General features: G+C 59.8%; 1 protein-coding gene across 1 annotated transcript; it reads left to right on the top strand.

Annotated features, from left to right (window-relative positions):
- The first annotated feature begins 1080 nt into the window (after window positions 1–1080).
- Window positions 1081–13756, top strand: DAPK3 (death associated protein kinase 3). Its single transcript, XM_026481077.4, has 9 exons — window positions 1081–1178; window positions 2137–2277; window positions 7200–7560; window positions 7716–7845; window positions 8146–8194; window positions 8858–8884; window positions 10637–10789; window positions 11482–11527; window positions 11988–13756. Exons 2-9 carry the CDS (start codon window positions 2216–2218, stop codon window positions 12522–12524), a joined length of 1365 nt encoding a protein of 454 aa, XP_026336862.1. The 5' UTR covers window positions 1081–1178; window positions 2137–2215; the 3' UTR covers window positions 12525–13756.
- The last annotated feature ends 11526 nt before the right edge of the window (window positions 13757–25282 follow it).

Below are 25282 nucleotides of genomic sequence, written 5' to 3'. Positions count from 1 at the left end.
AGGACGTCGGGGAGAACAAATCTGAATAAAGTCTGGACTTGGTTATGATAATGTATTGCTGTTGGTTCGTTAGTTGTGACAAGTGTGCCATACTAACGTAAGATGTAATGATTACATCCAATGTAAGATGTAGTTAATCACTAATGCAACGGGTGCGGGAGAAGGTGCTCGAAGCAAGAATGGAGGAAGGCAATCTCCAGGCTGCAGGGACAGCTTGTGCAAATACCTGGGTGGGAGTGCAATGTTTGAAGTCAGAAGGAAGACAGATGAGCTTGGAGTGGAGTGAGTGAGGAGGAGAGAATGGCATGAGGTCAGGGTAGGTGGCGAAAGTCAAGACCTGGGGTCTTTTGTCAGACGGCATCTGCAGTGGTCCAGCACTGGCTTTGGGTTCAGGGCTTTCTGGGGATGAATCTCAGCTATGCCATTACTGGCTGTGTGATTTCGGGTGGGTTACTTAACCTGAGTCTCAGCTTCCCCATCTGCAGAACCGGAGAGATGTTAACATATTTTACCTCCTCAGATGGTTGATTGGTACATACTAACTAGCTGTTTTATCACTTATCTTGAGACAACAGGAGTCATAAGAATCAAGCTTGAGTGGCAACACCTGACTGATCTCATTTGCATTTTTGTTTATGCATTTGAAATGTGGGTAACATTTTACAGAGGGGGAAACTGCAACTCAGCGACTAAAGCGGTCCCGGAGTCCACCCCAAGAGCGGCCTCGCATTCGCATAGCTCGTGCTCAAGGAAGGCAGGAAGAAGGATGCCGCAGTTCGGCATCCCGCCCCTCAGCTTCAGGACCCGGGTCAGAGGAGAGCGGGCGGGGCGGCCCAGGAGCCGGAAGTCGGCCTTCCGACTTCCTGAGTGTGACCGACGTCGGTTCCAACCAATCCTCTGCATGAAGGCGAGGCTGCAGGCCAGTGGCGACACATCATCCGTGTTCGGAGGACCGGACGCCAGGGGGCTGGGCCTGGAGGGAGACTGGGGGGCGGGGCGTCACGAGCGGCGGGCGCGCAGACCAATGGGCGGCGGGACCCGCCTCCCGGGGGCGGGCACTGGCTGACGTGGTGACGTCGACGCAGGTCGGCGCGTCCCGGCGGCCGAGGCGGCGAGGCTGGAGAGGGCGGTGGTGGCCAGCGCGGCAGAGGGCCGGCCGGGGCGCGGGGCCGCGGACGGTGCGGAGCGGGCGTGACTCGTGGCCGGCGGCGGGCGGGGGAGGCCGAGGCGGCGTTTCGGGGACGCGGGGGGACGTTCGGAGACCCCTGGGATGAGCCGGCTGTAGAAGGGGCTGGGTCGGGGCTTGCGAGGGGCGTGGCGGCCTTGGGGACGCTCGAGCCGGGACGTTAGGGCTTGGAGGGACCTTGGAGGGGGCCATCGGGGTGTACCCTGGAGCTTGTCCGAGGGTTGGGGGAGAAGACAATGGAGGAGACTCTGAGATGTGGCCCTTTGCGGATGGGGGAGTCGGGGTGCGGTCCTCTGCCGGGGTGCCAACGAGGAGCGGGCAAGCGGTTAGTCCTGTCGGGACAGCGGAGGTCAGGGGGAGGCGACAGTGGGTAGGGGGCTGGCCGGAACTTGGAAGCCATTGTTCAGTTCCCGAGGAATTCAGCGCACCACTGAGGAAGGCCTTAAGAGATCTGTGGAGGTCAGGGGTTTGTGGGTGGAATGGGTGAGGACAGGAGGAGTTAAGGTTGTGGATGGGCCAGGAGGTGGGGGGTGTTGGCACTGGAACGACTTAGCAAGTTGGACAGGTGTGAGGGAGCCCTGGGGTTTGGGGGTGTGCAGAGTGTGGGGGGAACTTGCAGGAATGTGGGGGGGCGGCTTTGGATGAGCAGGTTGCGAGAAGCCTAGGTGGGAGAGGCAGAGGCCTGGGGCAGTGTGTGGGAGCCAGAGGTGTAGGCCTGGGGGCAGTTTCGGGGCCAAGCCGGCACAGTGGGGCTGCCAGAGACCTTTTGGGTGGTGTGTCCAAGTGAGATAACGGGAAAGTACCTGGCCGCCACATGCATGTGCCCTTTATGAGGAGTGTGGAACTTAGTTTGGGGATGGAGCCGGGTGGGGGGGATGGGGAGGTTGTTCCATGTAACTAAGAGTAATAGCTGGCGTCTCACTTCTTCCCTATTTCCCTTTCTCCTCCAGGGTCACAGCTAGGGGACTCCCTGCGGTCCTGTCTCCAGCCTTGATCGAGGGGAAGGCACCAGAAAGCAGACCACCCACCATGTCAACGTTCAGGCAGGAAGATGTGGAAGACTACTACGAGATGGGGGAGGAGCTGGGCAGGTGAGCAGGGCTGGCTGCCGGGGCTCTGGGCATGGGAGAGGGACACTGTGGGGTTTCTGCATAGTATCCCCCCTCCTGTCCTTCATCCTCCTCTTGGAGAAGAAATGAGTCAGTGGCATGTGCTGGCCGAAGGAATTTAGTCAGGTGGCCGTGTCCGCACATGGTTGCTCTGACCTTCTCTGTGTTTCCTTGGGGAAAAATAGAATTGAGCACACGGAGCACCTACCAGAGTGCCTGCCGCGTGGTGTGAGAGCAGTAAGTGGTGGCAGTGTTTGCTGGTAAAGGTCTGTCCCTCTATTTAATCCTCTCTTGAGGGAGATGATTGATTTTTGTGCACATTTGCAGGAGAGGCCTCCTGTCTGGGCCCACATCCCTGCCAATTGTTTAGCATTCTTGTGGGAAAGAGCAGAGGTTTCCCATTCCAGCCAGGCAGCTGATTTCCTGTCTGGTGGGACCTTGGCGTGTCCCCTGAGAACACCCTGCCTCAGACTAGCCAGGCACCATCCTCCCCCCTCCCCCAGCCTCAGACCTTATTTGGTGAGTTCGCTGCTGACCAGCCCCATGATGTCACCAAAAGGGAATGTAAATAACTGAGTCGTGCCTCACGCCTTGGCTGAGAAAGTGTTTCAGGCTCATTTGGGATTCTGAAGTCCCTCCTTTAGGAATTTCCTTAACAGAATGGTAGAGAATGTAGGCTCCCCACCCCCTCCCCCATTCTTCTCGTCCTTTATTGTTGGAAATGTGTTAGGGCCTCTGCTGAGGGTGGGCTTGGCCAAAGTCAGCGGAATGTCCCGTGTATATTCCCCTTCATCCATGGATTCCACTGTTAGGAATTAATTCCACGGGAATATTTACGTATGTGGACCCGGTGACCTAAGAACAGGGGGAGTCGTGAAGATTTTACCTGAACAAAGGACAGGAAGCTTCTTCAGTGGTCCGCCTGGCACTACTGCCTCTGTGGAGTCTTACGCAGCCGTCACAAGGAGCCAGGCAGCCTGTGTGATGTTTGCCACCTCGGGAGCAGGTGGAAATTTTGTAGTCGCTGGGTCAGTTTTAATAATATCTTTTATTCAACCCAGTAGATTGAACTATTATCATTTTGCTTGTAGTCACAACAAAAATTACAGGTGAAAAGTTTTACCGTCTTTTTTTGATGCGAAGCCTTTGAAATCTGGTGTGTGATACACGCTCCCAGCACAGCTTGGTTTGCACTGGCGTGTGGGCCACCGAGTGGCTGTCATCTTGGACAGCACGGCTCCATCCAATGAGCCTGAACGTGCTCGGACATCCATGAGGTGAAGGGTTACAGGCACAGGACAGCGTGCACACCGTGCTGCATTTTGTATGAATTACAGATGTTGTTTGGACGGACCATTCCAGCCAGGCAGACCACGGTCTGGTCTTTCTGTTAGTTTCGTTCATCTACGGAAGGACCTACAAGGCAGGTGCGCTTGCCTTCCCTGTTTTATAAAGAAGTGGAGGCCTAGAGGAGGGAAGCAGCTTGCCCCAGGCCACACGGACCGGAAGTGGGCACGTGGGATTCAAGCCTTGAGGCCAAGCCCTGCCGGCTGCAAAGCCCAGGCATGCTGGAACCAGAGGTGGGCCTGAGGCTTCCGCCTGCCCCCCTGGAAGAGGCCCATCAGATGTCCCAGTGAGGCGGAGCCCTGCACGTTGGGATGAGTACGCATCCTTGTGCCCCGGACAGCGTCCTCTCCCGTGCTCGCTCCGCACCTCGGCAGGTGGCTGTCGCAGCAAGCTCTCAGTTTCAGAGCAGGGTCTTCCCCGAGGCTAATTGCTGACTGTCTGTGGGGAATCAGCTGCTGGGCATCATCGTAGTGAGGAGGACCACAAATAAAGCAGGGCCACGTTTTCTTGTCCCAGGGTGATGGGGCTACATGAAGTGGAAGCAGGTTTCTTTGTGTGTGTGCTTAGGAAGGGTTGGGGGGTTCTTTCTTCATAGTTCACCTTCACACTAGTAGTCTTGGGGAACAAGTCAGTCTGTGGGTTGACACGCGTGGCCTTCTGCTCTGGCTTCCACTTCTTAGAGTGGCGTGTGCAGCTATGTGGGCTTGGGCCGCCACTGTGGGCGGGGGGCCGCGAAAAGCAGATTCGTGCTCTCCCGGGCCTGCAGGCGGGAGGTCCAAGATGAAGGTGTCCGCAGTGCTGGTTCCTGCTGTGATACCTGTCCTGGGCTTGCACACAGCTGTCCTCCCCGGGCCTCACAGGGCTGTCTGTCTGTCTGTGTGCATATGTCCTCCTCTCCTCTTATAAGGACAGCGGTCAGATTGGATTCAGCCCACTTCTCTCAGCTCATTTTATCTGAATCAACCTCCTAGAGGTCCTGTCTCCAGATATCCTGCTCTGAGGTGCTGGGGGTTAGGACTTCAACCAGGCTTTTTGGGGTACCCAGTTCAGCCTGCAGTAGCATCGTTTTGCCCGTTCCCGTGAGCTCTGCCTTACTCCTCTTCATTTGTTCAGCTTAGAGCAAAGCACGGGAAACCAGTCCTTGTATTTGAAAATGAGGCCCCATGCCCAGCACTTAGCATAGCGAACATTCAGAATTCGATGTCATTCCCACCGGGGGTTTGTCGTGGGACTTGAGCTTGGCTGGTGCAGGCAAAGAGAAGGGAAGGCATTTTGGGTGGGGGGAGAGTTAGTGGAGATGTGGAGGGGGCAGGAGCATAATGTACCCAGGGGACTGTTGTAGCAGGTTCCAGAGGTAGGGGCGGCGCCTGACCAGGAACACTGCGTTTCTCCGCTGACCTGTGCACTTGGCTCTTGGATTAGTGTTTGAGTCTCTTGTCACTGCTGCCACCGACCATCACAATTCAGTGGCCTAGAAGGACGTGCGATTATTATGTGAAAGGTCTGGGAGTCGGGAGGCTAAAACAGGCCTGTAGGGGTGATTCCCCCCAGGACTCCAGGAAGACCCGGCTCCTGCCTTTTCCTGGGCCTCGGCGCCCCCTCCGTCCTCACCGCCAGCAGCATGGGGTCTGCCCATCTCTGGGACTCCCACCCTCTGGCTCCCCGGGAACCCAGGGTCACCCCCACCTCAGGGGCCGTGACTTAATCCCACCTGCAAGGTCCCTTTTACTAGGAGCAGTGATCCGTTGACAAGTTCTGGGTATTCACACGTGGGTGTCTTTGGAGGGGCCATCATTCAGCCCACCGTGTTAGTAATAATTCTGCGCCTCCCACCTGCCCACCTGGAACGTCTTCGGTCTTCTGACTGAGCGTGAGTCGAGCACACCTGTGCTGGCACCATGGTCGGTCCACTTATCGCACGAACCCAGTTGGGTCCCTCACCCGTCTGTGTGTCTCTTCTGAGGCTCGTTCTGCCTGCCTGTCCTCCCTCTGCCATTGCCAGCTTCTGCGAGCCCAGCTGCCTGCCCCCGTCTCGCCCTTCCTTCCTCTGCGCCCTCCCCCTCATTTCCCTGAGATGTCACGTTGTCTCTTTTCTGTTGACACCTGCTAGTACCGTGAAGTTTTCTGTCAGGAGCGTGTGCTTTGTCTTGCCCTTGGTCCCCGCTTATGGGGAGTCAGCAAACTACGGCCTATGGGCAAATCCCGCCCCAGCCTCGTGTGGTCCTGCCTGCCTCTGAAACTGGAATGGTTTTTTATTTTTTTAAAAGGTTGTAAAAACACACAAGAATTGTGACAGAAACCACATGGCCCATAAGGCTAAAAATATTTACTGTCTGGCCTTTTTCAGCCAGCTCTTGAGTTAAAGTAAATGAATATAACTAAGTTCCTGGATAGCAAGATAATTTGGACATTGGACAGTTCCCTGGAGTGCAGTAAATAGGATTTCTCTCTCTCTCTCTTTTTTAATAACCGCTGTCTTGAGATACAAGCCACATACTGTACAGTTCACCCATTTGCAGTATGCAGGTTAGTGATCTTCAGTGTATTTACAGGGTTTTGCAACTGTCACCCTAAATAATTCCAGAAGATCCCATCACCCAGAAGCAACCCCATCCCCGTCAGCCATCCCCTCCCCTCCTCCGGCCCCCGGCCCCCACGAGCCCCCTTCCTGTCCGTGGATGAGGCTGTTCCGGACGTGTCACACACGTGGACTCACACACCGGGGGGCCTTCTGTGTCTGGTTCCCTCCCTGAGCGTCGTGGGCTCGGGGTCCATCCCTGGGGCAGCGCGTGTGGGCGCCCAGCTCCTGTCCGCGGCAGAGGGACACTCGCGCGCGTGTGGGACGCATTGTATTCATGTCGATGGCCATCTGGTTGTTTCCCCCTTGAGGCTGCTGTGAGTTGTGCTGACTGAGGATTTGTATAGAAGCTTCTCTGGATTTCTGTTGTCATTTCTCTTGGGCAGACACTGGAAGGAACTGCAGAGGCGCATGGAAACAGTATCTAAGCTCCCGTTTCCACGGGCGCAGGACCTGCCCCCCCCCCCCGCCCCCAGTCCTGTCAGTTCAAAAATGTGCGTTTCTCTTACTAGGCCAGCTGAATAAGAAGCCCCTTTGAAGCCAGTGGCTTTATAAATTTTTTCTTAGGTTTTTAAAATTGATGAAATAGACTATGGAAAGTCAAATCAGTGTAAAATTATATCACATGAAAGTAAAAACCCCTCTTGGCCGCTCAGCCCCCTCCTCTGACACGGGGGGCAAGCGGGGCGGCGAGCCCTCAGGCCTCCTGCCGGCTGTGCCCGAGGAAGCCCCTCCTGTCGGCCAATTTCTCCTGGCTGCTTGGGATCCCACCGGCCCTGGGATGGACTCAGTTCCTTTTGTAAACACGGAGCGGCGTCCCTGCTCTCGCCGGGCAGACCTGCCGTGGCCGCTCTGGACCCACCTGGCAGCTCACCTGGCACCTGGATTCCCGGGGCGGCGGGGCCTGGGAGGTGCTGTCCTTTCCGCCCTCCCTGCCCCAGTCCCTCGCCAGGCCCCGCTCACTCCTTTGCCCCCGCAGTGGCCAGTTTGCCATTGTGCGGAAATGCCGGCAGAAGGGCACGGGGAAGGAGTACGCGGCCAAGTTCATCAAGAAGCGTCGCCTGTCGTCCAGCCGGCGGGGCGTCAGCCGGGAGGAAATCGAGCGGGAGGTGAACATCCTGCGGGAGATCCGGCACCCCAACATCATCACGCTGCATGACATCTTCGAGAACAAGACTGACGTGGTACTTATCCTGGAGCTGGTCTCGGGCGGGGAGCTCTTTGACTTCCTGGCGGAGAAGGAGTCGCTGACGGAGGACGAGGCCACTCAGTTCCTTAAGCAGATCCTGGACGGCGTCCACTACCTGCACTCCAAGCGCATCGCCCACTTCGACCTCAAGGTGGGCCCCGGTGCGGTGGGGGGTCCGGGGAGGGGGTCCAGCTCTTAAGGCACAGAGTGCAGGCCGGTGACCCATGGGGGGTTCCCAGGGGAGATCCGGGGCTGTCCCTGGGGACACGGGGCCGGCGCAGCAACAGGGTCCTCCTCCACCCCCAGCCAGAAAACATCATGCTGCTGGACAAAAACGTGCCCAACCCACGGATCAAGCTCATCGACTTCGGCATCGCCCACAAGATCGAAGCAGGGAACGAGTTCAAGAACATCTTCGGCACCCCCGAATTTGTGGGTACGGCTTTGCATGGGGCCTCGGGGCCGGGGTTTGTGGGGCCGGTGAGGATCCCTGGCCTGCGGGGACACCTTGAGCCTGGCCCCTGGGCATCGGCCTCCGCTCCCCCTACCCCGCAGATTTCCTCTCCCGAGTCCTGGTGTCAGGCACGTGGAGGTCAGGCCTTCCTGCCCGAGCCAGCCCTGCCCTGCACCCCCTCCCCCCAGGTGGGCCGTGCCACTCCCTGTGACTGTGTCCCCTGTGCTGCCTCAAATGTACCCAGTGTTTGACCCTGCCCCTTCCGTCTCCCTGTCCCCGCAGCTCCAGAGATTGTCAACTATGAACCCCTGGGTCTGGAGGCAGACATGTGGTGAGTGGCGGGGAGTGGTGGGGCCAGGGCTGCCTGGTGCCGAGCCCAGCACACACACGCCTGGCGTGGAGCACCTTTGCTCCTCGGGGACTCCCCCAGCCGTCCGTGGGAGCTGCCAGGCCACAGCCGCAGGCTGGAATGTCCCATCCATCTGGTTGCGGTGCTGTTGGGCGTGGGCAGGACAGACCGTTGCCTTAGAACGGGGGTCGGCAAACGCTGGCCTGCCAGCTGGAGCAGGTCCGTGAGCTCGAAATGGTTTTCTTGTTAAGGTGTTGTTAAACACAAAACAGACAAGTGACAGAGACTGTGACCCACAGAGCCTGGAACATTCGCTGTCTCACCCTTTGTGGAAAGCGTTTGTCAGCCCCCCTTGGAGCACAGCAGGCATCGTAGAGTCCCACATCTGCCCAGCCCCTCCCACGCCCAGTTTGAGCCTTGATGGGTATGGCCAGATGAGCTCAAGTGTCCAGTCCTGAGACCCCCAGAGCCGAGGGAGGAAGGGCTTAGTGGAGGCCGTTCAGACCCTGGAAGGAGAGCAGGCCACGGGCTTCTGGCTTCCCCACCTGGGCTCCGGACCCCTGGCCATTTAGAGATTCTGGGAATTGGGGTGCTACCCCCCACCGCTGAGCTGACTGTTCTTCTCTTCTCATGTGTTTGCTCCAGGAGCATCGGAGTCATTACCTACATCCTGTGAGTGCCTGGTTGGTGCTTCCTGCGTCCCCTGGGGCCCTGCTGGGTCAGGAGCAGGGTCAGGAAGGCTTCTGGGCAGGGGGAGGGACTGCGGGCTCTGACCCACCACAGTGCTTAGTGAACTTGGTGGACGGATGGGTGGGAGGATGGTGGGTGGGTGGGTGGGTGAGCAAACGAATGGGGGAGGAAGGTGATTCCCGTCTCAGGCTCCTGGAGGGCCCTGCTCTGGGCAGAAGGGGTTTCCCTGACCTGTTCCCCCAGGTGCCACCGTTGGACTGTTCCTCACCTCCATCCCTGTCAGGCAGGCCCCCACTGCTTTTTCTTCCCTTGTCAGGTGGCATAGCGATCCACCCTGAAGGTTTCTTAAGATGGGTTGTTTTTGTTTTTTTTTAAGATTTTATTTATTTATTTGACAGAGATAGAGACAGCCAGCGAGAGAGGGAACACAAGCGGGGGGAGTGGGAGAGGAAGAAGCAGGCTCATAGCAGAGGAGCCTGATGTGGGGCTCGATCCCATAACGCCGGGATCACGCCCTAAGCCGAAGGCAGACGCTTAACCGCTGTGCCACCCAGGCGCCCCGGGTTTGTTTGTTTGTTTGTTTTTAAAGATTTTATTCATTTGAGAGAGCAAGTGAGCTAGCATGAGTTGGGGGAGGGGCAGAGGGAGAGGGAGAAGCAGACCGCCGCCCCCCCCCCCCCAGCTGAGCAGGGAGTCTGACGTGGGGCTCCATCCCAGAACCCTGGGATTAACACCTGAGCTGAAGGCAGATCCTTAACTGACTGAGCCACCCAGGCGCCCCTTACCTCAGTCTTTAAAAACAAAACCACAAACTATTTAAAAACCCATCTTGGGGTTGCGCCCTCTTCTCCACACGTGGAGGCATTCAGCCTAGAAATTTTGAGCCCTTTCACTGAGGTATTTTATGGGGGTTCCATCATGTAGGCATGAGTGATTAAATTGTCAATGACGAACTCAGTCTCCAGCTCCTCTTCTTGCCCCAGAGGTCGTGGTGGGGCCAGCAGGTCATCCTAACCCCATGGCTGCTTCCCCGGCCACCAGCCCCAGCCCGGGGTCATCTAGGCCCCTTCCAAGTTTCCTCCTTCATGTAAGCGCTGGTGTGGTTGAAAGGTTCTCGTGATGGGCGGCAGAGGGCTCTTACCACCCTGCAGGCATTTCAAAAACCGGGGCTAGAGACCGAGTATCATAACAGGTGCTCCCACCTTCTTAGTTCTTAGCATTGAGGAGAGTACGAGGCTTATGGGAGCTCTGTGCCCGAGGACAGGGGTGAGGACCAGGAGTGTACCCCTTGTACGTCACTGTGCCACATCCCCAGAGCCCCAAGCAGCTGCTTGGGACGCACTGATGTCCTTGTGTCATCTGTGGTGATGTGCACCCTGCCCAGGGGCTGGCGTGGTGTCGGCCAGGACACCCTCCTGGGAAGTCGCCAGCTTTTCCTCTATAATCACCATATGTTTGGGGCAGATGTTTTCAGCTTCCTTAGAGATGTTTGCCCCCTGTTGAGTGCCCATCAGCGGCTGGCCATGACCCTTTTGTGCTTTCTGGTGGAAGGCCGGGGGCTGGTTGGGGGCAGGTTCCGGGGAAATGCGGGTGCGCGGGGAGCCCAGGGCCCAGCATCCGCTTTTCTCTGCATCCGGCCCCCGAGGCGGCAGGGCAGTGCCAGCCGGTAGCCCAGGAAGCGGCCTGTTTATGGAGCGGGCGCCGGGGACCCTGAGCCCTGTGTCCGCCTTCCAGCTTGAGCGGCGCCTCCCCGTTCCTGGGTGAGACCAAGCAGGAGACACTGACCAACATCTCGGCTGTGAACTATGACTTCGACGAGGAATACTTCAGCAATACCAGCGAGCTGGCCAAGGACTTCATCCGCCGGCTGCTCGTCAAAGACCCCAAGTAGGCACGCCGGGCTGGGGTGGGCGGGCGGGGGGGCTGGCAGGGAAGGCCGCCCGGTCCCCTGAGAGCACATCGCTCCGTGCCATCCCCTGTTTGTAACTGGGAGTTGGGGACGGCAGTGGATGCTTAGCTTGGCTCCCGCTGTGTCTTCAGGAGTTGTTCCTTCCCTGCGGACATTTAAGATAGGTGTCATGTGAAATTCCAGATTCCTGGGGTACTTTTCCCAGGAGAATCTAAAACTTCTGGCATCATGGAGCCCTCATTCACGGAGAGGGGCTCCCGTTGGTGACAGTCCTTCCCTGGCACGAGCCGCCCATTCCTGCCACCTGCCTGGTCCCTCCTGTGGGCACCTGAGTTGGTGAGACCTAGCATTAGGTCCCTCCGAGGTCCCTCGGAAAGCACGGGAGACCCCGGGGCCTGCGCCTCCGCTGGCCCCTTCGTGGGCTCCTTGCCGGCCGAGCGCAGCAGACGGTCTGGAGCGCAGGGGCATGTTAGGGACCTGCCCCCAGGCTGGAGGGGAGTCCCTGCGGGTCTGCGTGTGGGAGTTGTCTGAGGTGGGGGCTGAGAGTGGAGGTGCAGGGGAGAGCCCGGAAAACTCCTTGCCTATTCTCTGCTCGTCTCCCCGCCATCCTTGTGGGAGGATGGGGCACATGGCACGCATGGGACTAACCAGGGTGGGGGGGCTCTTCCAGGAGAAGAATGACCATCGCCCAGAGCCTGGAGCATTCCTGGATCAAGGTGAGGTGGGCAGGGCTGCTCCCACTCAAGGACAGCAAGTGCGACAAGGCCTCTGTCCAGGGAGGGTCCCCGGGGGGTGGGCCTGGGTGGCAGAGGGCACGGGGTGTGCCCTGAGCCGGTGTTGGAGCCATCTCCCTGTGATACCCAGCTGGCTCTTCAGCCCCTCTGCCCGCAGCAGGGCTTCATCCCACGGAAACTTCCAGAACAGGTGACCTCTCGGCCAGGAGCAGCGGCTTCTGTAAAGGGCCAGAGAGTCCGTGTTTTCTTCTCTGCGGTCTCTGGCGTGACTCCTGAGCTCTGCGGTCCTAGCAGGAGAGTGCCAGAGCCGCGCGTACCCCACGTGAGTGGGAGGGGCGCGTGCTGATACGACGTTATCTAGGAAAGCCAGTGGAGGGCCGGATGTGGCCCTGGGTGGCCACCGCCCACCCCTGCTCTGGGCGACGGGCCTCTCTCTCTGCAGGCGATCCGGCGGCGGAACGTGCGGCGTGAGGACAGTGGCCGGAAGCCCGAGCGGCGGCGCTTGAAGACGGCGCGCCTCAAGGAGTACACCATCAAGTCCCACTCGAGCATGCCCCCCAACAACACCTACGTCAACTTCGAGCGCTTCTCCAAGGTGCTGGAGGAGGTGGCGGCGGCGGAGGAGGGCCTGCGGGGGCTGGAGCACAGCCGGCGCCTCTTCCACGAGGACATCGAGGCGCTGACGGCCATCTACGAGGAGAAGGAGGCCTGGTACAGGGAGGAGAACGAGAGCATCGGCCAGGACCTGCGGCGGCTGCGGCAGGAGCTGCACAAGACCGAGGCCCTGCAGCGGCAGGCGCAGGAGGAGGCCAAGGGCGCCCTGCTGGGGGCCAGCGGGCTCAAGCGCCGCTTCAGCCGCCTTGAGAACCGTTACGAGGCCCTGGCGAAGCAGGTGGCCTCCGAGATGCGCTTCGTGCAGGATCTGGTGCGCGCCATGGAGCAGGAGAAGCTGCAGGGCGTGGGCTGCGGCCTCCGCTAGGGCCGTGCGTGGCGGGGGGTGCCTCGGCAGCGTGGGGCGAGGCGCCTCTGTCACCCCGGTCCGGCTCTGGAGAGTTCCCAAGCTGGGCGCCGAGGCGGGAGGGGGCCTGGGCTGCGATGTGCTCCAGGGGGCTTGGAATTCGAAACTGCCTTCCCCTGGCTTAGCTCCTCTGTCCTGTGGCTCAGACAACGGGGCTTCGGGGGCAGCGTCCCCCGAGGAACTCTGGGCTCTGTGAGTGGTTGGCTGGCGGGGGGCGGCCTCCATGTGCAGGGCCTGTGTCGGGGGCTTTGCCGAGGGCCCGGGGCTTGGAATCCGAGGGGCCTTGCCTGCCCCTGCTGGACACCAAGGTCCCGGCCCTTGTAGAGACGGAAGGCAGCTCTCCGGAGTCCACGGTGGAGGCGGTTTCTGACCCAACTCTCGCCATCCCCACCCTCACTGCGCCCCCAGCCCTGAGCTGGCACCAGGACCCGTGGAGGGCATGGCCCAGCCCTCGAGGCATCGGTTTGGAGGGGCTACTGAGGGTGTGTGGCTGGGCACGGAAAAAAGGCCAGGGCGCCCCAGGTGCCGGCTGAGGAGCCGTCACGGCCCCCACGCTCCTCTCTCAAGCACCTGCGGCCAAGGGCATACCCCAACCTCACTCCCCGTTCCAGTGCTGCCCTTCGGACTGTCAGGGCTCACTGTAGCCCCTGTGGAGTCATCGCCCCCTGAATGCTCTGCGAAGGCTTAGTGTCCCCTGAGTGCCTGGCCAGCCCCTGCTGCTCCCTGCTGCCCCCAGCTGTCCCGATTGCCCTGGACCAGAGGGGTGGAGAAGGGTTTGCAGCAGGCAGAGCTATCGCCCGCCACTAGGTGCCGCCCTCGAGCAGGGTGGAGCGCCAGAGGAAGGGCCCTAAGGTCCGGGCTTCACCAAAATGTGGGTCCCAGGCAGGCGGTGCTCTGCGCTTGTCTGCTGCAGGTCGGGTTAAACGAGTGACGTCTGTGCAGCCCCTCTGTCGCCCGGGAGCAGTTCTCTGGACAGAGCTCTTCCTGGGCCTAGTGCATGGGGGAGCCAGGCAGTGGGATTGGCCAGGACCTCAGGACCCGACTGTGGGGTCTGTCCGAGCCGTCCTCCCGCGTGCCTAGGCCTGGCCCCAGGGCTGGGGTGGGAGCACTGTGTACCCCTCCGCGAGCTCTGTTGTACCCGTTTGCATGTGTCTGCTCCAAGTCTACAGGAAATAAAGCCCCACTTCCCAACACGGCTGTGTGTGCGCTCAGGCCCAGGCACCCACTGCTGCGGCCTCGCGGGCGCACGCGTCTGTGCCCCTCCGCTGCTGCCCCTGTGCTCTTTGGGAAGAAGAGAGCATCATGGGGCGCCTTGCAGGCTGCCCTGATCTTGGGGTTCAGCTGGTCTCACTTCGTTGTAATGAACCGGAAGCTTCCAGGCACCCATGGTGACGTCAGAGGGGTTGCCTGTCCCTTAGTGCTGCCTCAGGGGCTGCCAGGCCACACAGGGGCTCCGCTGCCCTCTCTGGGCCCCAGCAGGGTCGAGCTGTGAGGGGTTGGCTGGCGGGGGGCGGCCTCCGTGTGCAGGACCTGTGTCGGGGGCTTTGCCAAGGGCCCGGGGCTTGGAATCAGAGGGGCCTCACCTGCCTCTGCTGGACAGAGGGCACCCTGTCTGCTCGGAAGGGAAGGGAGTGTCGCCCCCGCTGCCGCTTGCTGCAGCCTCTGGGTCTGGAATGTGGTTCCAGGAAGGAGCCCTCTTACTTCCTTCCCAGGAGCCCAAGCGCTGAGCATCAGCGGAGCCCCTGGCCATCTTTTTATTGCCTCGTTCCATACACGCCGGGCCACGTTTCTGCTCATTTGCCTTTTTTTTTTTAACTTAAAAAATTTGAGATCTGACTTACCGTAACATTTATCCCTTTTAATCTGCTTCTGGATCACAATGGCAGGTTTTAGCATTTCAGTAAATTTCCGCTCTCTGACTGCTCAGACCTCAGGCCTTCTCTGTTTGTCCCTAACAGTCCTTTGCATCTGGCTCGTCCAGCCTAGGACCTGGTTTGGCCAGCACATGGTGTCTGGCCGTTACGTCCTTTAGGACGATGACTGAGCAGCAAGTGTCCCTAGATCACGCTGCAAAGAGCGCTGGGCCGGCTGTGGGAGAGGGGCGCCCAGATGTGTGTAGTGCGTGTGAGATCAGTAGGGCTCCAGACCCCCCGGGAGGCATTGGCCAGAGGTTGAGACACTATCTGTCCTGATGCGGGAGAGGAGGGAGTACTCGTCCATCCAGCTGCTGGATTGGGTAGAAACCGAAATTCACTTTGCACTTACACCCACACTTTCAGTGTCCAGGGTCCGCACGCCGCAGGCCTAGATGCACAGCATCTCAGGGTGACGGTGGGCGTCCTTGCTTTGGAAACAGCTTGGCCCCACCCCTCCTACCGGGGTTATCTTGGGTGGCTCCGCGCAGCCCAGCCCCGGGTTCCTCACTCCACCGTTTGAGGGCATGGGGAGCCGTTTTGGGGTCACGCGGCACCTAGCCAGGGCATGTGGCCCACGCCAGTGATCAGCAGATGGTGCTGTCGTCTTGCAGAGCCTGTGGGGCTTATACGGTTCTTATTCTGACTTTGGCCCACAGACTCCGAGATGGCCCCCCGGGCTCTTTGCCCCCTGCTGTCACCCCTTGAGAGTGGGCTGGCCCAGCGGGGGATCAAACCAGCAGCTACAACAGGTGATGGACGTCACTTCCCTCATTAGGCTACGTAAGGCTGTGGCTTCCATCTGGCTAGCAGACCCTTCCTCGCTGCCACGTCGGAGGCCCAGATGGCCAGGGACAGCCAGCAAGGAGTGAAGCCCGCTGACCGCACGAGAGGTCCCAGAAGCAGACCCTTCCCCAGTGGCGCTGTCCGGTAAGACAGCCCTGGCTGGCACCTGGATCGCAGCCACCTGAGACTCGCTGAGCAGAGGACCCAGGTAAGCCGTGCCTGGGCTCCTGACCCTCGGAGACCGGGCAGAACGCGTGTGGTTTCAAGCCACTGTTGGCAGTCCTGTGTTACCCAGCAGTAGCTGACTGATACACTGAGGAAAATGAGCTGCAAGCCCTCGTGGGTTTACTGAACAATTCACCTGCCCGTCCTGTGACGCCACACTGTCTGCTAAGCCTCCGTTCCCTCTTTAAGGGGCTGTGACTGGGACACATGTTAGTGCTGGGCCGCCGTCTTCCTTCTGCTCTGAGGAGAGGGGGCCACTGCGCAAGCGTGCGGGCTCCCTGCCGTCTGGTTTGGCCTTGTGCAGAGTGGGGGCGTCATTGTGCCTCTTCTTGGGGTGGCTTGGAGGGGTGGACTGGGGAGCCGTGGATTGCATTCCTCTAACAGGCAGGAACCAGGCCAGCCCTGGTGTGCGAAGCTCGTTGGAGGGGAGCGTTTAAAGCTTGTGTGTGTCTCAAAGCAAAGCTCACAAATTGCAGAGCAACCTCGGGCAAGTTACCCCTCCTGCAACAGGCGCCCGACCGCGAAACGGAGGTGATTCCTCCTTCCCTACCGCGGCACCATGAGGATCCGGCGGGAGCTCCGAGGGAGCTCCGTAGTCAGCTCTGAGGGAGCTCCGTAGTCATGAAGGGCAGCGTTAGCGTAGGCATCGAAGCTGATGGAAGCTGCCTGAGCCAGGCGTCCCCAGGGCGTGTTGGGTTTTCCCGGTGTGCATCCCCGCACCGGCTGCCGAGAGGGCGCGGGGTGGGCATGGGCATCACCGCTGTGACTAGAGCCATGCCGCCGGCCCCAGACTCGCAGCTCTCACTTGGCGCTCTGCAGCTGCGTGCAAGTCATTGTCATTTCATGTCTCCGTGGCTCAGTGTCCCCCTCTGTGAAATGGGAGCACAGAATCGACCACAGGGGTTGGTTTTGAAGATGAAATGGATCAAGATACGTAAAACGCTTACAACAGTGCTGCTCACGGTAGCCGAAAGCTGGCCACAACCGAAGTGTCCACCGACAGACGAATGGGTAAAGAGGTGGTCCGTCCACACCCTGGAATATCGCGTTCAGCCTTAGAAAGGAGGGAATTCTGACACCTGCCATAACGGGGAAGGACCCGAGCCCACGACGCTCAGGGAGGGAACGAGACACAGAAGGCCCCACGGCGTGTGAGTCCACGTGTGTGGCATGTCCAGAACAGGCTCCTCCACGGATGGGAAGGGGGCTCGTGGGGGCCGGGGGCTGGGGGAGGGGCTGGGGGTGACGGCTGATGGGGACGAGGCTTCTTTTTGGGCTGATGAGAAAGTTGTGGAACCGGACAGAGGCGGTGGCCACACAGCGTTGTGAACGCGCTCAGCGCCACCGAATTCCACGCTTTACCACGGTCAGCTGTGTAGTATGCGGATTGCACCTCAGTTGCAGAAAAAAGCTGAGAGTCTTTCAGCTTTGAGGACAGCAGGAGGGTCAGGAAGATGCCCACTGCTGGCTTGGACAACGGAGAGGGGCAGGAGCCCAGGGTGCGGCGCCTCTGGAAGTGGGGCAGGCGAGCCGTGCAGCCCCCCAGGAACCAGCCCCGCCCACGCCTGGACCTCAGCCTCTTGAGACCCGCCAGACCCCTCACCGCCAGCACTGCGGAGGACAGATTCATGCTGTTTAAGCCAAAACCGGTTTTTAGGTGAAAGAGTGGCACTGTTCGGCACTTTTGCAAACCTCTTTCAACGTCTGGCTTGGTCCGAGGCGGCTTCTCTCACCGGCTGCCAGCGGTCATCGTGCTGCGCGTGCAGGAGGAGGACCCAGCCTCCCAGCGAGAGCGGAGAGGAGGATGCTCACAGCCTTTCGGGTCATTAGGGGCAGTCTCCTCTGTCCTGCACCTACACCGGACAGGTGAAGGTTCTGGAAGCTGACTTGTTCTCTTTAGTCCTCAGTTCCAGCAAAATCCAGCCGTCTGTCTTTGCACTCTGAATGGATCTTTGGCCCGTGCGTGATTTTGACCTTGAGCACTCCGTGACAGAGTCTCAGGGGCCACTCCCACCTCCCGCCCCCAGGGAGTCCCCGACACGTTTAGCAAACCACTGGTTAAAAGTCCCGCCACCCGCCAGCTGGGTGAGCTCGGCCCCACCCTTGCCTCTCTGGGCCTCGCTGTCCTCATCTTCATGACGGGAGGCAGATGGCCCCAACCCTTGGGAGGGAGGCTCTCTTTGGGTTTGAGTCCCCACCTCCAGGAGGTTTTATGAAGGGAAGTGGGGGGAGAGAGAGAGGGAGGACGCCCTGCCCCTACCCGTCATGTACCTGTCCCTCTGCAGCCAGAGCTGCCACCACAGGGCCTTCGCACATGCGGTTTTTGCTTCCTTGGACCCTTTGTCTTTTTCCCCCCCCTGGTGCAAAAACGTGCTTATTATAGCACAGACAGGACCCACAGGTAAAAGGAGCTGCCAGAACCCCTTTGGTCTTATCCCAGCCTCCTCCCTGTGGCCTACTTAGCCTAAACCATTGTGTCAGCTTGGACGTCCCCTCCTCCAGGAAGTCTTTCTGCTTCCTCCACTCTCTCCCTCTACACAGGGAGGGCCAGGTGCATCTTATTGTCCACTGTGTCCTGCTACCCAACAAGTCAGGGCCCACAAAAGGCCAGGGCCCCCTAAATGGTAGGGAAGGAACTAGTGAAAGAGGAATGATAGAAGCTCATTGAATCGAGCCACTCAGTGGAACAAATGGGGGAAACAGGCCATGAGTGAGAGGGAGGTTAGAACATGAAGATGGAGCCCCTGACCTTGATCTCCAGAGGCCTTCACAGCTCCCGCTGCCCAGCCCCAGAATCCTGCCCCTTCCCAGCTCAAGAGGTAGCCCGTGGAGACCGAACGAGGGCTCCCAGAGAGGTGCACGCCCCAATTCCTGCAGGCTGCGGACGGGATTTTAAGTTAAGGACCTGAGCTGGGGAGGGTCTCCTGGATTGTCTGGTGGGCCCCACACATACGTGGTCGGTCACAAGTCCTTCTCCCTTTCCCGTCACCTCCCTGCTGCCCTGGACAGAGGCCGTCTCCTCCTCGCGCCTTTCCAATGGGTCTCATCCTCAAGCTCCACCCCAGGAGCCTGATTTCAGCAAGAATCCTGCCAAGTCAGTTTCTCCAGGACCCCCGCCCTGTGTCTCCTCTCAGTGACTCTCCGTCCACCAAGCCGCCTCCCTTTGGCTGTAAAGCTGTGCGTGTCCCCCGACAAGATGCCAGGGGCTCCCCCACTGCAGTGGCCTGTGTGTCCCCCATGACTTCTGCGACCTCCATCCCTTGATTCCACCGGCAGGGCCACAGTGGCCAGGACAGCCGAGGGACACAGAAAGTGTGTCATCTAGTCAACTAGTCGTTGAGGAGTCCCCGCATGGCTCCAGCGGGGACTGACCCGGTGCAGAGGTTAGGAGAGGTTGCTGGCACCGTGACCGTACTTGGAAGGCAGCCGCCAGCCACAGAATTGAGCAAGGGACCCCACCTGTCTCCTCCTTCCACCTCCAGCCCCTTCTGGGCCTCCGTTTTCTTGACTGCCAGCTTGGCTGCCCCTGTGACCCATGAGCTTCCTTGGGCGCCTGGCAGCTGGGCAGGTGGGGACGTTGGCTCCGGGGTGCGACCTCTGACCCAATTCCAGTGGTAAGAACTTCCTGGGAGCCTCCTTGTGGGGCACGAAGCCCAGACCACGGGTGACAGTGACGTGCCCAGATAGGGCCCCTGGCAGGGCGCCTCCGGGAGGCCTCCTGGTGTCGGCTCGCCTGGCACACAGTGTGACCTGCCTGTCCCCAAACAGCCCACAGGTCATGAAGGGTGACCATCCCATGACTGTGTTCGATTCCCCTTATGTGAAACGTCTGGAACAGGCAAATCCACAGACACAGAAAGTAGGTTAGTGGGCGCCAGGGCCTGGAGAGTGACTGCTCCTGGGGACAGGGTTTCCCTTTGGTGGAGTGGAATGTTCTGGAACTAGATAATAGGGATGGGTGCACAACGTTGTGAATGTTCTAATGCCACTAATGGTAAATTTAGAAAAGAGAGAGTCCAGGTCCGCACTGAGCTCAGGGTCCCACTAACACCAGTGCTGTTGATCCGGCCCCCAGGCCTTTACTGGGGCGGGCTCTCTGCCGGGGACACCCTCCACCCACCTGCTGGACGGGCGGACTGCTGCTTCCCCATCAGGTCTCTGATCAGAGAGGACCCTTCTTTCTGGGACAGGGCCTGGCCCCTCGTCCTGGTCCCCAGGGAGGCCCTGGTTCCTGGGTCAAGATCCCCCGTCCCCTAGGCGGGGGGCAGCACGAGGGAGCAGGGGCCTCGCAGGACCCCCAGAGATAGCAGATGAATGGATGCATTAATTTATGAGCAAAAGGGTCAGGTTTCCAGAAATCCCGCAGGGTAATCAGAGACTTGGTGGGGTGGGGAGAATGGGTGGCTCCATCACCCCCAGACCGGGAGTGGCACCTGTGATCCCAGCCTCAGCTGTGCCCCATGCAGCCGGCCCCACCCTGAGGGCACCTGCTCCAGGACCGTGAAGCCAGCCCCTCGGGGCCAGGTGCCTCCACTGGCACCTCTCTCCTGGGCACACGCCCCTCCTGCACCCAGCACGGGGAGCTCTACGCTGCCCTCTGTGGGGCCCTGGGCGGGCCGTGCCACCTGTCCTGGGAACGCAGGCCCTGGGCTGGGTGGGGCGAGGGCTCCGACTGTTACTAGGTGGTATTGTGATGCGTCACAAGAAGGAAATACTTGATCTCGGTCCCAGTTCCTGACACACGGCTCCCAACCCCTTGGGACTTCCGAGGTGAGAAGAGGGAGTCCCTTTTGTCCTCGGTTCCCGAAACTGGTCTGGAGCGATCAAGATGGAGGCGGCATCTTTTACTGCTTGTGACTCACCCAGTAGCCACACCTGCGTTGATGCGAGTGGGGGGACTTCTGGAAAGCAGCCAGCAGACCCCTGAGAAGGGGCCAGGCTGGAAGTGGGGTTCATCACCAACGGCCAGAGGTTAACCAATCATGCCTGCGTCATGACGCCTTCGGGTGGGCGACTGGGACGGCTCGGGGACGCGCCCCTTGCTCGCGCCCTGTTCCCCCCCCCCCCCCCCCGCCCCGGCTCTTCCGCTGGCTGTTCCTGAGTCCGATCCTTTGTCATGGTCAGGCAAAAAGCAAGGAGACCTTTTTCTTGAGTTCTGTGAGCTGCTGGGGGAAGGCTGAGGAAACGCCTGACTTTTGGCCACTTGGGGCAGGAGTGTGGGTGACCTGGGGACCCACACCTGGAGACCGGTGCCCAAGCTGGGGGCACGCGTGCTCGTGGGGCTGAGCCCTTAACCTGTGGGGTCCGCGTGACTCTGCGCGGTGTCCGGGTTGAGTTAGGTCGCAGGACACCCCGCCAGTGGCCGCCGGGAGCCGGAGTCGCTCGTGGGCACCGTGGCGCCCGGTCTGGGACGTGTTGGTGCGAGTGTAGACACAGAGCCTTCTCTTCAGTACTAGTAAGAACACGTATATATGGTTATTAAATTACTACTAGGATCACCTGCTGACTGGGTTTGATTGCAGAGAGGATTGGGAGGTCAACTGAGGGTCACCCAAGGTCGCCTGAGGCTGCCCAAGGACACCTGAGGCCACCGGCCTGAGGCCACTCAAGGTCGCTCGAGGTCGCAGGGCGCGAGTTCAGGCCGGTTCGTCTGCTCCTGGCCCAAGGCCAGAACCACACCTCCGGGAAGTGGACAAAAGTGACAACCCTCCGTTCTCAGTTACCGTTCTTTATTTCCACATAAAAATCCCCCAAAGCTCATGGAAATGATGTCTGAACATCACGACAGTAATCATAATGAGTTGTTTTTAAAAACCACAGAACTCGCTGTCGTTAGGCTGGGCGTGTGAGCTACGACTCAGGACGCATCCCACGTGTCCGGGGAGGAAAACCCGGTGTCCCCTTCCAACGAGGTCCAGGGTCCGGGGTCCATTGCGCTTTGGCCACGACTGCCCCAGAGACACACGCCTTTCGCAAAGTGGCTTTCGAGGGGCGGGCAGCAGCCAGCCTGGGTACGGCAGCCCCGTCTGCATGGAGCTGTGCACTGGGACTTCTCGCACCTGGGGACAGCCGCTCGGGGGTCTCTCTATCCCGGAGGGGCTGCCGCGGCCCAGCTGAGATCCTGGGTCCCGCTTGCCCGTTGTCTGTGGCTGCTGGTGGTCCGGAGGGGCGGCGGGCCGGCCACGCTGGGCCAGGTGGACCCCGTTGTAATTTCTCGTGCGGCTGCAGGCTCCTCGGGGGGCGGGCGGGGGAGCTGGGGTCTGCCGCTTCCTGTCCCTCTGTCGCCTCCTGGGCGCTCAGTGACTTGCAGGGGGTGGCCCGCATCAGTTCCCACCCTTCAGCTTGCAGCCGGCTCCAGCCTCCGGGCAGGGACTGCGTGCACGGAGGCGGGAGTTTGCAGCTTGGGGTCCACGCGTTAGCCCTGGGGAAGAACAGCCGGCCACCCAGACCCAGAGTTTGCGGCAGGCCAGGAGCAGACCAGGGGTGGGGTCGCTAGGAGGGCAGCCTGGAGAGGCCCATCAGCCAACCTCTGATGCCTCGGGCTGCAGGTGACACGTCTGGGCCCGGAACACGGTCCTGTCCTTTATTCGGCATTCGGGAAACACAGCAGAAACACACATTTAAAAGCCCCCCCGCCAGCCCCCAGGCGTCCCTGCCTTCCCAGGGCCGTGCTGTGACCCAGGGGATGCAGGCCCAAGCTCGCTCAGAAACTCGGCGTTTTCCGATGCAAGAGCCTCTGCCATTTGGGGTGGGACAGTTCCGTGACGTGCAGGACACTCTCCCCACAGCCAAATGTTGGGCACTCCTTTCCCTCAGCACTAAACACCACTGGCTCCCTCCCACCGTTGGAATAACCCCAAAACACCGGGCGTCCCAGGTCGGGAGGCATCTGGCATGGCCTCTGAGGCCAAGAACCTCATTCTCCGCGCACATGAATCTCGACCACTAAGAAGCCCGGGGCCCGGAGACGGTCCCCAGTCAACTTTCGCTCAGATTTATACAAACAGAGGCTCTTAAGATTGGAGGGAACCAGGGGCGCCTGGGTGGCACAGCGGTTAAGCGGCTGCCTTCGGCTCAGGGCGTGATCCCTGCGTTCTGGGATCGAGCCCCACATCAGGCTTCTCCACTGTGAGCCTGTTTCTTCCTCTCCCGCTCCCCCTGCTTGTGTTCCCTCTCTCGCTGGCTGTCTGTCAAATAAATAAATAAAATCTTAAAAAAAAAAAAAAAGAAGATTGGAGGGGACCGCAGAGGACCACATTCTGCAAGCGCTTGCCAGCCCTTTCTTAAATGCCTCCACAGATGGGGACCTCACTACCCACAGAGGCCACCTGACGGGTGTTTGGGCCGCATTGGAAAAGTCTGTCCTTTGTCCAAGGTAAATTTGCCTCCTGTGACTGCACATCCCCAGAGCATCCAGGCCACAGGGATTTCCTTTCCCAACTGAGCCCCCAAAACCGCAAACCTGTAGTACCCTGTATCTTCCTTCACACAGTTCGGAGCCCGTTTCCCTTGGTGGGAGCCTGAGGGGTGCATCCCAACCCTGCCTTGGGGGGGGCGTCAGGAAAAGTGGGGACACTTCATTCCCTCAGTAGGAGGTATTGACCAGGACTCCCCTGGGGTGTGGCATCCACGTTAGAGGGGCTTGAGAATGTTCTAGATGGGGAGGCGTGGCTTTGTAACTGCAGGGCCGGGGTAATTATCGGCAGCTCACTTGTGCTGGTGGGTGCTGAGATGGGGGGAGCTGGTCTGATGAAGACCCATGAGGGGGAAGGAGGGGAGGCCCCTGGGGGCACGGCGCTGCTGGGGGCTGAGCTTCCAGGCCAGATCCGGCCGTGGAGCCGGGGGGCGTCGGTGGCTCCAACGGGCGCCAGGTGACAAGCAAGAGAAGGGTCTCGAATCAGGACTTTGTGCAGTGGGAGGGTGTCTCTGAGGCTGCCAAGGACCCACGGGCCGTGCCCTCAGCTGCTTGCTCTTCTTGGACGCGAGCTCGTGAGCGCGGAGGGCGGAGAACCAGGTCCTTCCCTGGAACACGCTAATACCGCGCTGTTGAAAAAAAAAGCAAAAACAAACCCAAAACATTTTCAAGCAGCTAAAAAGGATGCCGGGTTTCAGAGATGGATGGAGGAGACTGGCGTCCTCCGAAGACGGGGACTCAGGACGAGGTGGGGATGAGGTCCAGGGCCGGAGGACGTCTGACAGAGGTTTCTTGGCATCTGGAATCTTCTTTCTTGTCCTTCTCTGTGTTCTTGTCGCCTCAGGACAGGCTAGAGAGAGATAAGCACAGGTCAGGTCATCATTATTTTTAAAGCAAGCGGGGAATGCATCCGTGGGTGGACTGCACAGCGTGATCTAATCCGGCTTTGGGATCCTCGGCAGCAAGAGGGGTACCTGCTGCCTGCCACCCACCTGGCAGCCGACCGCTCTCTCTGTGCCGTAGCAGAACGGGCCCTGGGGCCGGCGCCTCCAATCAGACCGGAGGGAAGCTTCGAGACAGCCCCTTATCCTTCCGTCCCTCCATCTGCCATCTAGTCACCCACCCATCTGTCTGTCCATCCATTGCTTCCTACAGTTTCGTGTCTTTAATTATTTTACTTTAAAAGATTTTATTTATTCATTTTTAGAGAGAGAGAGCACGGGGAGGAGCAGTCAGGGAGGGAGAGGGACAAGCAGACTCTGCACCGAGCGAGGAGCCTGACACGACCCTGAGATCATGACCTGAGCCGAAATCAAGAGTCTGACACTTGGGGCGCCTGGGTGGCTCCGTCGGTGAAGCGTCTGCCTTCTGCTCGGGTCATGATCCTGGAGTTCCGGGATCGAGTCCCACATCGGGCTCCCTGCTCAGCGGAGAGCCGCCCTCTGCCTCTGCCTGCCGCTCCCCCTGCTCGTGCGCACTCTCTCTGACAAATAAATAAAATCTTTAAAAAATTTTTCTAAAAAAACCCCAACAAATCACAAGTGTAAGAACAACCGCTTTGCCGAGTTCTGTGGGTCCGTCAGCAAAGCTGAACCCGAGGGTGGTCTCCGTGACCCCCGACACAGGCTTTTCCCGGCATCTGGAGCAGGTGGGGGCCCTGAGACAGGCCGTGGGCAAGCTGTGTACTTGTGGCTGAGTAATAAAGCCCGGGCTTGGGGCACCTCGCCGGCTCAATCCACACAGCACACGACTCTCGATCTCAGGGTCGTGAGTTCAAGCCCCACACTGGGTGTGGAGCCTACTTAAAATTAAAGTTAAAAAAAAAAAAAATAGCCCGGGCTTTACAGGGCCTGGCTCCGGGTGGGCATCTCAGTCAGGGCTGCCATGTGGCTTAGCTTTGGGGCCTCACGGCAGTGGCGCCCCCTGGAGTTGTGCAGACCCTGGTGTCCTGGTAGCCGATCCCTCTCTGACTCCCCGGTACAGTGGCCCTCGACCCCCAGATGATGGCTCCACGGGGACATCTTTTCCAGCCAGGCACCTACACGGCTCCGCTTCCTGCTCACCTTGTCTCCTGATCTGTGACCGGAGCAGACCTGTGGAAGAGAGACGTCGGCATTATTTGCCTATCTGGGGAGCCTCGGCGTTTGGCCGTGAGCCCCACGGGGTCCGGCATGGCTTCATCTTCGTCTGGTACAAGCAAGGTTGGCACGTGTCTGCTGCGTAACCCGCGACGAGGGGCTGAGGCTCCTCACTAACGCAGAACGAGCCCACTGAGGCTGCTCCGGGTCCGGGCAGCCCGTGCCCCAGGTCGCGCGAGGGCAGGGGACGGAGGCTGCGACGAGGCTCGGAGGCAGGAGGCAGGCCGGCCGGGGCAGAGGTGG

The sequence above is a fragment of the Ursus arctos genome, unplaced genomic scaffold (assembly GCF_023065955.2).
Source record: "Ursus arctos isolate Adak ecotype North America unplaced genomic scaffold, UrsArc2.0 scaffold_14, whole genome shotgun sequence".
NCBI lineage: Eukaryota > Metazoa > Chordata > Mammalia > Carnivora > Ursidae > Ursus > Ursus arctos.
The sequence above is the reverse complement of the archived record's forward strand: the minus strand, read 5'-3'. Positions and strand labels throughout refer to the sequence as shown.